We start from the raw sequence: 14,608 nt of genomic DNA on the forward strand, positions 1-14,608 counted from the left end.
ATAAATATTAAACTACACAATGTTAAAATGTAAAATGTTTAGAACATTACTTCGTGGTCTTCAGTGTTTGTATTACCAAACATTTACTTTGTATACAGCAACATGTATATTGCATCATGAACATAGCATTTTCTCCCTATATAAACATTTCGCAAATAACGGTTATGTTGATAAGACATGTTCTGTGAAGTCTGGGCACTAAGAAATCAATAAATGTTCTAAAAAATAAATGTTAACTGGGTAGACAATTTATGAAGTTTTATTCTCTAATTTAGACTGTACTTGGCTGTACAAATGCATCAGGATATATAGAATTACTGTTGATACATCTTAAAGATTTAACCATTTTTCCTTCATTAGAAGAGAACAGTCATCACCTGTTACAGATGAAATTTTTCGCGATTCTGTTTACTTTTTATTGCTTTTTAGGCCAGGTTTTGGAATGTTAGTCACTTGATATTATACTTCACGTAAAATTACGCAGTTTTGAATGGAGGAGTTGAGACAAATGTGTTATGTTGAGATGTAATATGAGCATCAGACTTAAAGCTGTGTACATAACTTATTTGTACTGTAACACTGTTCTTAGGGGTGTTCAGTTAATATAATTGATTATATTGTCCAGGTTATTTTTTCTTTTAGGTCTTTTACACTTATAAGATCAGAATGAAACATGTATATGGGTTTTGTAAAAAATTGTCAGAGTACAGAAATTTATTTTAGAATGGTAAATTAATATTTTTAAATAATATAAGGACATGGGAGCAATGCAATGGAAATTATTGAATTATTCCAACATATTTTACAGACCATTAACTGTTAAAGATCATTGTACTATTTATTTATCACACACTGTGACAATTCTCAGTTTGATTTATGGAATCCATTGTGTCACATATATGAGTAATAAGGCAGAGCCTGAATGTTTAGGCATTCATAACAGTTAAAATAGGCAGGCAAAAAAGGCAATAAAAACGTAAAAAAAAAGGCACAATAGACTTTGAAAACGACATTATAAATTTTAAAAGGCGTAATATATTTTAGCAATAAATCTGAATTATATCAACATAACTACATATTTACTTCGTAGGTGACACATATTGACTTATGAAATACTTTTTTTTCGTGATTAACTGTACTTTCACAAACCTTACATAACAAAACTGTTCAATCAGTTGAAAACACATGGGCACCAAATTCACTAACGTTAACATGAAGTTTACTTTTCATCGGTTTACTGAATTTAGGCATTCTACCTAACCGATCTTATATCTTGTCACCCGACAATAACTGACTGTTTCTCACTCAAATTTCTTTCTCCTATAATAATAAACACATGTAGCACAAAATTATAACAGTAAGATTTGAAAATATGAAAGCAAACAATTGAAAATGTTGCGTGACAACTTCTATGAGAACGGGTTTAATATTTAAAATTATAAACTGATTGTTGATATCATGAAGACATGACATTATATTTGTACTATGGATTGTCGATCATTATTCATATTACACCAATAGTATTAAAGCACGATTATTAGCAGATTAAGCACCGAAATAAATTACTTTTATTTACTATTTGTTAGTAAAGTGAGTCGTTGCTTCAAATATTTAAATTCTATACACATTACATTACAATAAATTAGAAAATTGCAAAGAAACAAGAAATATTACGAATGTCAAAACAAATCTTGTGCTAAGTATCGAAAGAAAAAGTGTAGGCCTAAATAATTGAGTGGTTTGGGGAAAGGGAAAATGTGGCTCATTTCACATCAGAGAGATTGTAGTGTAAAATATCCAAGTCTACAACACGAGACCTCCACGATTCCTATCTTTCCACAAGTCACAGACAGCCATTACAAGAAGTTTCCTTTTCCTTAAAAATCCGTCCTTGACAGACTTCAATTAGTGGACTTCTGATCCACTACCTAGCATGTTAAATACAAGACCATGGAAGAAATTACGGAAGTGTCTGTGTTATTCACTAAAGTTACGAAAATCTCTTTTGGTACGGATTATCCAATTTTTTCGATCAACCGTTCAGCCCATCCCCTTCATTACCACGGATAATAGAGGTTCTACTGTATCTGTAGAGGTGTTGAAAATGAATCTACATTACTTCTTGTTTACACTAAATGTTCATTACACTCATTACTAAGGAGGTGAGATTTGTGTCACTCCTTCTTTTAAATTTATTGTAAAGTTCTTCATTTCAGTACAGATATTCTTTGTAAAATTGAATGTTCAGTCTCTGGTTAGAACATTTATAGTTTGCAATGATATTTTATGCTCGACCATGCCAAAATGTAGTAGTGTAATTATACACCTGGTAGCAGCTCTTTAATGGACCTCATTAAAGTACACCTATTCATTAAAGTTCAGGTGTACCACCAATCAGAAAACACCTTTGTAGCAATATGAAAGCGCAAGTATCGATTATTCTCGGATATGCAATCGAAAGACAACTAGCAAAACGTCACGGAGGCTGGAAATCCAATACTGTCACAGAAGGTTATGTTCTGTTACTATAATAATTAGTGTTAATTGTAAATAATATTCAAATAAATTCAATTTGTCATCTCGTTTTTCAATGTCTAAATCAATTTCAAGGTTATATCAAGATTTATCTTTATTTTACTCTCTAGATTATATCAAGGTCAATGACATTTGTTTCTCTGAAAAAATCAATACTTTCGCGTCTGCGCACATCTCACAATTACGAGATATTGCACAAGATCAGTTCCACTCCCCAGTCAGATAAGAATAACATGAATACTTATGAATAATTTCAAGTTAGAAATATGGTCGAGCATAAAAAGTCGTATGAAACTTGACTATAATGGTAATTAAGATGCTCGTATGAAAATTATGAAACTTGCTTGCGCTCATTTCATAAACATACTCGCATCTTAATTACTACCATTATAGGCTCGTTGCATAATGTACTATTACTTGTTTAGAGTTCAAATAAATTGTCATTTTTTTGTTAAGGGATTTCATGTAACACTGCAATTCTCCTTCACCCAAAACAAATTTTATTTTTCCGTAATGTTCTATCTGCTGCATCCTCTTCTGTCAGTCTGTGTTGGTCTGTACCCTGTCAGAAACCACCCATTCATCGATTTTTCCTTGTGGTCATCTCTTCTCTCTCTCCATTTCTAAAATTTTCCACAATGGTCTCTGATTTGACATTCTTTTGACATGTTGAAATCAACTCAATATTTTTTCTTCTATTACTCCTATTTTTTTCTGTCTCCAGTTTTTCTTGCAGAACTATTTTGAATGTTTTCATTACTCCTATTCATAACATATTATTTCGATTTCATTTACTAAATGAGTTTATCTCTTGAGAGCAGTTTCATAGTTGCTACTCATGTAAGCTCTATATGTTTAAGATGATAGTGCTTTTATTCTTCGCCAATTAAAATTTGTTGTAGTAATTCTGTTTTTATTATATAAATGTAATATTTCTGTCTTTGTTGTTGCATGTGCTTGAAATTTATTAAAGCTTAATGGAAATGCTTATTGTGAGTCTTTGTTTTATGACTTAAAAGAATTTGTTTAGTCTAAAATAACATATACGTATATGACAAACACAGGGTATTACTTCTGCGTATGTACAAATGTACATTAGAGCAGTCTTGTGTATGTCTTAATACATGTAAAATGTATTCAAATATTTTAATGTACATTTATCATCATAGTTATCTTGAGCTGAATTGAAACACGCCCTAATGACCTAGCCCAAAATTGTCGATGATATGATCATTGGCAAAACTGGAAACTTGTGGCCTTCCTTGCAATCACCTTTTGGGGCCTCTTGACTAATAACTTCCTCTTTAAGATATTATGCAGAGTAATATCAGTTTTAGAATACAAGACAGATTGAAAAATTTAAAGACGCAATTTCAATTACGAAATTTTGGAAATTAGGGATTTTCTTATCATCTGCTTATGGGAATTATTGCAACACAGATAATGACACTAGCTTTTAGATTTACGTAAGTGTCTTATAACATTTCACTTCCAGGACAAATATTGTAGCTAAAATATATTTAAATTATAAGTAAAGTTTAGGATATTCCATCATGCTTTGGAATTTAACATTTCCAATGTTTCGAAATTACATACAGGTTCCATCATCAGGGCAGATAGGTATGACTCTGTTGGACGAGTAAGGTAATGAGTCATTTCAAGGAAAAAATTGTTCTGGGGCGAGGTATCGAACCCGGTACCTTCGGCTGAGCGTGTGAATGCTCTACTGACTGAGCTAACCAAGAACTCTACCAGGCCCAGGCTCAATTATTCCCTTTATATCCACATAACTTGGGTTGACAAGTTATCAGAGACCCAGCATTGAGTGCACACCAAGTTCTGTGTGACTTAAATTTGTGGTTTCCTGTTAACAAACAGAGACATGTATTGTACAAATCTGGCAGACATAACGAGCCTAACAGAGTAAAGGACCCCTCTGGTCATACCTATCTGCTTTGATGATGAAATCTGTATGTAGTTGCAAAATGTTGGAAATGTTAAATTCCTGGACACGGTTGAATATCCAAGCCTATATCTGATCAGTAGGGGTGTGATCTTTTTAGTATTAACGAAATGCACGAAAACTTAATTATTTTGTTCGCGAGAAACACGAATCTCACAAAGATAATCTAGAAAATAAATGACATTTAACCGCGAAATGTCGAGAAATTTAATTATTTCAGCGAAATAGCCACATAGTTACGAAATTAGTACTTGAAAACACTTTTTTTTGTTTCTTCACGAAATACTCGCGAAAACAAACAGATAATTCTTTCAAATAAAATAAAAAATAGAATTTGGCTGTCTTCTGAAACTTTATGTCAGCTGTACATAATGATCTTACAGTGTCTTTGCAGACACGGAAAAGTTTGCATATTAGCTCTGATATAAAAAAACTCTTTGAATTAGATGGGATCACAACAGTTATGCTTCAACATGTCTTCGAATGCTGTGGTTTTCTGTCTCAAACATTGGTAATGAGAGAGGATTTTTGACTTTACTTCTTCATGATCTAAACTCGCGTTCTGGTTGTGGGGTTAAGTGTGAGATAGCATCCTCCATCTCTCACGGTCTTCCCAGCTGTTTTCTTCCACAACTTCTCACCATATAAAGATGTTTTTATGTGATCGACGAGTTCGTTTGTCATGTTGAAATGTTGAAACTATTCTCAGCCTTTATATTTTAATGTAATATTTCTACCTCGGGACTAGGAGAGATGGCGGTGCACAACTTCTAATCACTAAATTGTGCACCAATATACCTGGGTTAAATCCCAAGTCTCTTCGCAGTGCATATGAAGAGAAGGCATATTAATGATTTGTCTGTTGGATGAGGATATTAAGCCAGGTGGCCCCCTTGGTGCTATTCGACAGGAGTAGGCTATGTGCCGACACTAGGTTTTCCTTTCTCCCTTCCTCACTTTCATCATCATCTTCACCCATTCCCTACATTACACTTACACATACACTCTCCACAGATACACATCATGTATATCATGGCCCACCGAAGTGGTGTGCAACTTGAAAATGGGTCACAGTCCTTTCATCTATCCGCAGTATGCGGAACCCGAATCACGCAAGTGAAGTGGGTAGACATTAGACACACACATTCGAGAGCAGGATAGTTAAGTATTGTAAACCGCTGTAAGATTTGAGATCAGATTGAACTTGCCACTGTTTGTGGATTTGTCAGAGTACTTTTCAATACTTTTTCTATATATTTTTAGACTGATATTAAGCAATGATTAGAAGTTGGTCTACTTTTCAAGAACAGTTTTTATTTGTGTAATTTAATGTTCATAATATTGAAAGTATTGGGAAATTTGTAGAAATTAAAATTAGTAACTGAATTTCTCTTACACATATTATTATTAATTTTGTATGCCATATCCTGAGTGATATTTTCACGAAATATTAACCAGATCTCCATATTTCCACACAATAGTCACCGAAATCATTATAAAATCAGCATTGAAATAGAAGTAAAATTATCACCACTGAATCACATTCCTACTGACCAGTGATCGCATTCACCATGAAAGCCTAAAAATACATATACCAGTATTTAATTTCTTCAGAACTGGCAAAAATCGAAATAAATACAGAAATATATCTGACTTAAATTACGAATTTTAAGTGTTTTCTTGAATAAGACGGCCCATTTATTTGACCAATAAACTAGTTGTAACTTATTGATGAGTAAAATTGTACTACACAAATGATGAAGTTGCAGTGGATTACAGAGTTATATTAATGTTATTAATCATCATAAATAGAAATATCAGTAGTATTTCTGACCACAAATCTGGTAAGTTTGGTTGAAATTGTCAGTAAGGAAAACGTTTAAGTGTGTGTCCTTGGTCTTATGTTTGTCCTGTGTTTCGTCAAGCATTGGTCTTTTGCCATACTTAGCTCATTCTTGACCAAGATTGTATTTATGATGCACATACTGAAGACTGTGACGATTATAACAGCAACAACGAAAATGACAGTGACATTGATGTGTAATATAAAAATAATATTTTCTAGTGTGAACGTAATTGTGATATCATCATATTAATTATATGTATTGTAGATAATAGTTCTCTGTTGATTAATAAAATATTTATATTAAAATTTTGTGGAATGCCCCCAGAGCACGAGTATGTACTCTTTCTGGGGGTGCTAAAGAGATTTTTACATATAAAAATATATATGTTTGTTCTAGCATGAAATTTATTTATTATTTATTATCAGGGAACGGATTTATATGGACTAAAAATATATGAAATATGTAAATATATATGTAGTTATTTTTACCAAAATATGGAATTAAATATGGATTTTTACCAAAATATGGAATTAAATATGGACTTAAAATTATAAAAAAATGACTATGTACGTTAAATATTGGTACATTTTAATCAAACTAAACAAAAAATATAATGGACGTACCTTATCTTCCAATGTAGTTTCAACAAAACACAATTTTTATTGTCTGTTACCATAACAATAGGTTACAAACATTTCTTTCAAGTGCTGAAAAGTGAATCTTCTTCTATTGTCTCTGAGGATAGATTTATACTGACTAAAAGAGCGTTCGACGTCACAAGAAGTAACTGGTACATAATTCAATTTCACAATGTCTGCTGGGGATAAGTCCAAGTTAATCTTCACTGTTGATTCACCACTCATCACAGCAACAACCTTTTGTAGTTCTTCATATCCAGGGTTTTTTGAAAGTACAGTGTCCACCTTAGCTCTTACTGCATCTGCAACTTTACCTCTACCACGATTCAGTTGTTCCACAGTACTATTTATAATTTCAAAACTTTCAGATAGTGAAAGGTGCCTATTTTGGAGACTTTTGAGCGTTTTTATGATGCATGAAAATGTATGCTGAATGTGAGCTAAGTCATTCTTCACACTTATGTCACAGGTAACTGTTTTCGCAGTATCAATTGAGACTGCATCTTCAGAGTCCAATGCAAGGAGAACATTGTTAATAGAGTCTATATGTTCGGCATAATATTCAACTGCTTCTAGCCATGTACCCCATCTAGTTAAAATTGGCTTTGGTGGCAATGGAATTTCAGGGTACATTTCTTTCAACACGTTAACTCTACTGGGAGCTTTGAGAAATACTTTTTTCACTGATGAAATCAACAAATCTACTTTAGGGAAATTGTCTCTGACCACTTCTGCCACACGATGAAATGCATGCGCCACACAAGTAAAATGAGTCAATTTAGGATATACAACAGATAATGCTTGTCCAGCTTTGACCATATAAGGGGCAGCATCGCTAATAAAGAATAACACATTATCGTACATAATACCCTTTGGCCACAGGATACCCATAGCTTCGTTGAACAGTTTAACTATAGTTTTGTTATTGCACTTTTCTAGAACATCACAATGTAAAAGAATTCGTTCAGAATATTGTTCACTTAACAAACCGATAACTACATTACCAACAAGTCTACCTTCTTTGTCGGGAGTCTCATCAATGGAAACCCAAATTGAACTATCTTTAATTTCATCTCTTATCTTCTGTATTGTCTCATCGTAGATGGATGGAGCATACGTCTTCCTAAGTGTTGACTCATCCGGGATTGTATGTTGAGTATATTTTTCAAGGAATTCCCTGAAGACCTTATTCTTTAGTTTGTAGAGAGGAATATCAGCAGAGATGAGAGAACGGCACAGGTCGATGTTAAACTCAGATCTTACATTCGATGTTGTTGGTTGTGTTAAAAACAATTGTCTCTGCTTGGAATTTAGTTGTTTGTTGGCCTGATGTTTACTAGTTGTAATGTGTTGTTGCACCAAGAACTTTTGTGTAGATGATACTGCACACTGACACAAATTACAAAATAATATTTTATTGTCAGTTGATAAACCATCTTCTTTAAATTCTGAAATGTAACTTGTTAGTTTTGATTTTAAATTGACTGAATGACGTACTTTTGGCATATTTACCGTCTTTATAGTATGATTTACAAAACTGAACCTATGTGTACTCTGACTGGCATTTAACTGTTGAGCTGCACAACTGAAGTCTGTTAAAAATTTTAAATTAAATTAATACAGTTTTGTAACTTACTTTCCCATTGTTGATAGGACTGCTAATTTTCAAATAACTCTGATGTTAAAGGGATTACTGAACATGTGTTTAAATCTCTATTGTTGAAATGTATTTTTAAAAGTTAATGGAATTTTGTTTTGTTTTATTGTTAAACCTAATATAATATGGACTGTTTTATATGAAATATGGAAAATATATGGAAATTAACGAAAATATGTACTAAACTCTAAAATATGGAAAAATATGGAAAATAAAAGTAGGATTTTTCAACCCTACACATTGTGAAACATAAAGATAATGCAAAATATAAATTATATTAGCTTTATAAGTAAATATGTATTTACATATAAATCCTTTCCCTGTTTATTATTATTAAAACTGAAGTGGTAGTATATTTTTAAAAAGTTGTGCAAGTTGTTTAGCATAAATATTTTCAGTGTGTTTTCTGTATAAACTCGAGAGATTTTTTTATAATAATTTGTAGATAAAGAGCAATCCATGGAAAAGCCAGATCGACCTTCAAAACCAGAAAACGCAAACGCCTCCACTGAGAGAGGGCAGCACCAATCTAGTCATTCCCGGACCATGTCCGAAGGGAACATTTTCGACATCGACACAAATAAGTCAGGTAACAATTTAAATCTTTTTACACTCATTACTGTAAATAAACATAAACTAAAGTAGTTCACCAAAAATCCTCAGGGTTACTCTAGATGAAAAACTTTACTGGAAACGATACATTGACTCTTTTGTACAGAGCTTCTATTGTATGTACTCACTGCTGGCGTGGTATAGACAAAGTGTGTGGTTTTTTCATCAGTGACTGAAGGTTTAATTGATCAACAGTTCGTGTTCTTTTCAGGCGAGGCTTGGTTCCACTTGACTGGTCGTGTAAACAATCAAAACATTCGCTGTTGATATTCTGAAAGTCCACACTGTGTACAAGAAATCCCTTTTCATGATAGGAAAGTTGGAGTTTGGTGTGCTGTTAGTACAAGATGAATAATCGGTCCGATTTTTTACTAGTAGAACACACTTTGTCTATTCTTCATTATTCTTAAATTGAGCATTTTAATCATTATGAGGTTTTTTAATTGGGTTATTTCACGACGCTGTATCAACATCTCAGGTTATTTAGCGTCTGAATGAAATGACGATCATAATGCCGGTGAAATGAGTCTGGAGTCCAGCACCAGTAGTTACCCAGCATTTGCTCATATTGGGTTGAGGAAAAACCCCTGAAAAAACCTCAATCAGGTAACTTGCCCCGACCGGGATTCGAACCTGGGCCACCTGGTTTTGCGGTCAGATGCGCTAACCGTTACTCCACAAGTGTGGATTTATTGTGAGGTTAAAATATCGTATATATTGGTAGAGCAAATGAAACTTTACAGTGGCCGAACTTAATCATGTCAATCAGAATGTGTTTCCTGATACAGCACCTGTTTAGCGGAGGGAGGACGACATTTCCAGCATCTTCTATAAGGTACCATTTTATACACGTTTTAAGTAGCGAAGTTAACGTACAACACGACATGCCCAGCCACCAAAAAGCAAAACACCGTGCCAGTGGTCAATACATATAATAGAAGCCCTGTAAAATATACACTAAGATTAAACACATATCGAAGATTATAACAAGTCGAACATGGGGTACAAATACAATAACATTCAGACAGTTTTTATGATCCAGCCCTCAAAAGTACTGAAGTGCAATAAACTAATGACTTTACACTGTTGTGTAGACATTAGAATAGTAACATTTTAAACAATTGCTAAAAATTTGACAGCTACTCCTTTTTTCCATTCAAAGTAATTTTCATTTCTGTGCCTCTGTGCCCATAGGAATTGTAGGTCCCCCACAGACATATTTTGTCCCCCCTAGTGAATATTTCAATGCATATTGAAATTAAATACAATAGTAAGACAGTGGGAATTTTATTACAGTGTCTGACAACTTCCTTTGTTACTGAAAGTGAAATATTACGTGGGAAAGAGAAATAAAAAATCTTAGTTTACAAACATGTTTAAATCAGTTTTACACTCAGTAAAAAATAAGATGCAATTTTAAAAATAAATACAGGCAGAAAATATTAAAAATATATTTAAGAAAATGTACGAGTAATGTGTAGATGTAACAAACAGCACATTTATAGAAGCTCTTGAGAAGCAGAGTACTTCAGTTTCAACTCTTCAATAATAAGCTACTTCTTAAAACTTGTTGAATATTTTGCACCACCATTCTACTTGTATAAACATTTTGACCGAAATTCAGTAGATAATGTCTTTTTATTTTCATTGTTTAACTGCTCTTGACAATCAAATCAAGGAAATCTAGTTGTTGGTAATATTCAGAAGTCACAGTTTCTTACACAGTTGGTTAAGTAACATATTCACATAAATAAGGTATCAATATCGCGGGTGCTTGTGTAAAGGGGGTTAAGTCAAATTGTAAGGTATGTAAACTTCTCTCCTTTGGTACTGAACAAAACCCTTTTGTCACAAAATATGGAGCACTGTAACTGCATCATAGATGGAAGAATGACTTAACCCCTTTAACACAAGAGAAAAGTAATTGTGGATAGTTCAAATCTGTACTTATTCCAGTTTAGCCAAATCAACTTAACCTCCTTTACACGAGCACCCACGATTATTGAGCTTAATTATTTGTTTTATTTTATCAGATGTCTAATTACTGTTATAATATTTTTGCTTTGTTTTAAACTCCTAAATTTCCCCGAAAACAGGTAAGATGATAAACATTTCCCTTTTCCTTTCATTTCCCTCGACTTATCATCTCTGGTCTTGCGTACCTTTCTCACTCATATTGAGAAGTTGCATTTCTCTTCGCATTGTTTATAGTCGTCGTTTATTTAAATGTTACACTACAATTTATTTATGATCAAGAGTTGTATTTCACCATTGTTGTTTTTGTACTCTCTTACAGTCATAAGGCCACAACCCCTTCCTACATCACCACAGGGTAGTAATAAATCACCAGGGTCTCCTAGACACCCGAATCGACCTCCACGACCCCAGCCTCCACCCCCACCCCCACCAGGGAAGTCAAAGCAAGAACGCATTTGGGAAAGTACAGATCTATGATAAATGTAGAGGTGAGTTTCAGAATCCCACCTGCTAGATAATACATAAAGACGAAATATTAGGCCAATAATGTAACCTTTAGGACAATATTGCTTCACAGCTTGGTATCTGTCACTGGGAGTGGAGTGCGATATCATAAGGCATATTGACTGAGAGTGCCTCGATTATTCATTTTTTTCGGGTACTAATATATCAGTGTTTTATTCCATGCTAAATTACTGAAATGAAATTTCGCCCTTAGTCCGAGGACATTTTCCACTTCATAAGTTTTTAGATTATTAAAATGAAAGCACTTGTTACAGTGATTCACAACAGTAAAAGGAGACTGAATAGGTAGCGGTGTAGATAGGATAATATATTGCAGTTGAAGAAATGAGAATGAGGACTTGATAGAATGATAAAATGCGAGGAATTCCAGCACTATACAAAGTTTTCTATGAATGTTTATGTTTTGAATCTTTCGAAGTGCTTGTTCCTGTATATTAAGATCTCCGGTGATACGAAGCGTTTTGTTTTTTGTTATGTAAAAGTGAGATGCATTTATTCTATTTTGGAGTTAGGTGTTGAGAGATAACTTTATCTTCTTTCCCATATGCACTTGTAACAATCTTTCACTTCATGACTTCATTTTTTTTTTACATTTATTATTATTATTATTATTATTATTATTATTATTATTATTATTATTATTATTATTATTATTATTACTGCTATTCATGCAGGTACTACTATTACCACTACTACTACCTAGCTAAGCATATTGTGTACTGCCATAAACTTTGTTTTCATACAAGAATCAAAAATGTAATATCATATTTAATCTTTCCAGCATTAGTTTTGCATTAGCGTACATTAAAATTTTCGGCCTGGGAATGCTCGATAGCACAAATAATAATCATTCTTGCAGATGTAAGTGATATTTACATAATTTTTTATAATACATTGTAAAAGAAGGTAGATGCTGTATTTTGTATTATCGATTAATGTTAGTTAATTCAAATGCTTTATTAACCAGTATGAAAGAAACGATACTGTTTTTCAATCCAAGTCAATATGTTTTCATATACTACAGTTACGTGTATAAAATAAGAACATTATATGTATAAATGATTTTTTCATTCTAATTCTGTAAATAAAAGTTGAGCAATATGTAGGAGAGTCAGCATTTAACTCCATTAATATTATTGTATCAATGTATATGAAGAAGAGCAAAAGAATAAATTGTTGATCTAATTCATAAATGTAAGCAATTTGTGAGATGGAAAAATACAGTGAAGATGACAATCTTTGTAAGAGTTGTTATTTATTTCTTCTTTGCAAAGAGGAGACATTTTTCCTGCAAATGCATAGATAACCTTATCAGCACTGCACACTTGGATAAGTGGAGGAAGACAAGGTATGTTTATACTTTTCAGTTTCAGTATTGCAGAGTGCCTATGGTAAACCTCCAAAATTTGAAAGTTTATTTTTAATTTACTGTCAGGGTGTATAGCTGTGAATTTGGTTGAAAAATAATTTCAAACTCAAAAAAGTTTATGTGGCAGTTTTGTAATACACGCCAAAGCCATAGTAATGCTGCAATAATGAATCATTTATAAAATGACGACAGATGGATCTCTAAATCCTAATAATGGAACATCAGGAGCAGGGTATTATATTCCAAAATATCAAGAAAGTTATTTCATACCATGTTTATCCTTCTCCAGTCTTGACACTGAATTGCTAGCTGTTGATGCTGCTCTTCAGTGTGTTACTCAAATTTCTGAAAAATCTATTTGCATACTTACAGACTCCAAGGGGGCTATATTTAATATAATTAAATATGTACCAAACCTATATGCACATAGAATTATTCCAATTCAGAAACAACTAAGTAAACTAAAAGAACTCCAAAAGGAAATAACATTTCAATGGATACATAGTCATTGTGGTATACCTGGAAACGAGAAAGTCGATAATATTGCAAAACAGGCAACATATTTGCAACCAAGACCTCTTCAAGTGATATCTCTATCCAATGCTTTTGCTTCAGTAAAGTCTCATTTTACAAACTTATGGATCAAAAATTGGTTCTCTTCAGACAAAGGAAAAATTTTACAGTCTGTACAGAAGAAACCAAATGACCTGGAAATGTACAAAAACTTGCCCAGACATGTTCAAACATTTTTAACAAGAGCCAGAACAGGTCACATTTTCACTCAATTGTACCTACACCGATTTCACATTTCTGATAATCCTACTTGTCTGTGGTGTAATAATCATGATGAAGATCTGGAACACATTCTTCTATACTGTCCATCCATAAACCACAAAAGAAGTAAATTAAAATCATCAGTACCAGTTGCAGACACAGCCCTGCAGTATATATTGACTACACCCCACCTCTGGCTACTAGCAACAGGCATCTATAATGAACACCGATCAAAATACCCCTCATTTCTCGTGAAAAACAACAACTGAATAGACTAGAGTGGACTTTATGTTGTCAGCAAACAGCTGGATACATTAAGAAGATTGATTGATAAAATGGCGACTCCTAGTGAGCATGCCCATGTTGTTTGGTGGTATGCAGAGACAAACTTCTGTCACGAGCACAATAAGGACTCGCTATTGTTTAAGGCTATCAAGGAGTACTGTATCAAGTTTTTGGCCAATGGTAGTGTGTTGAAAGAACACGGAGGCTGGAATCCCAATATCCAGGAAGAGACTATTGAAAATGTGTGAAAATAATTAGAAAGAAGTCTAAGGAAATCAATCAGCAAACAGTGAGAGAACTTTGAAAGATACGGTCAACAGTACACAAAATTCTTCATCAACAATTACAGTTTCATGCCTGCAAGGTACAGATTTTGCAGTAAATCAAACCTGACGACCGACCAACAGGACAATCACTTGCAATTGA

General features: G+C 33.3%; 1 protein-coding gene across 3 annotated transcripts in view; it reads left to right on the plus strand.

The window, feature by feature from the left end:
• Positions 1-12,999, plus strand: part of LOC138701889 (rho GTPase-activating protein 44-like) — a 50,472-nt gene extending 37,473 nt beyond the window's left edge. For all 3 annotated transcript variants that reach the window (XM_069829236.1, XM_069829238.1, XM_069829237.1), the window contains 2 exons: positions 9,086-9,229; positions 11,549-12,999. In XM_069829236.1, coding sequence (XP_069685337.1) covers positions 9,086-9,229; positions 11,549-11,706 — 302 coding nt within the window. In that variant the 3' untranslated portion in view covers positions 11,707-12,999. The remainder of the gene's footprint in view (positions 1-9,085; positions 9,230-11,548) is intronic.
• Positions 13,000-14,608: the final 1,609 nt, after the last annotated feature.

This window comes from Periplaneta americana, chromosome 6 (assembly GCF_040183065.1).
Source record: "Periplaneta americana isolate PAMFEO1 chromosome 6, P.americana_PAMFEO1_priV1, whole genome shotgun sequence".
Classification (NCBI taxonomy): domain Eukaryota; kingdom Metazoa; phylum Arthropoda; class Insecta; order Blattodea; family Blattidae; genus Periplaneta; species Periplaneta americana.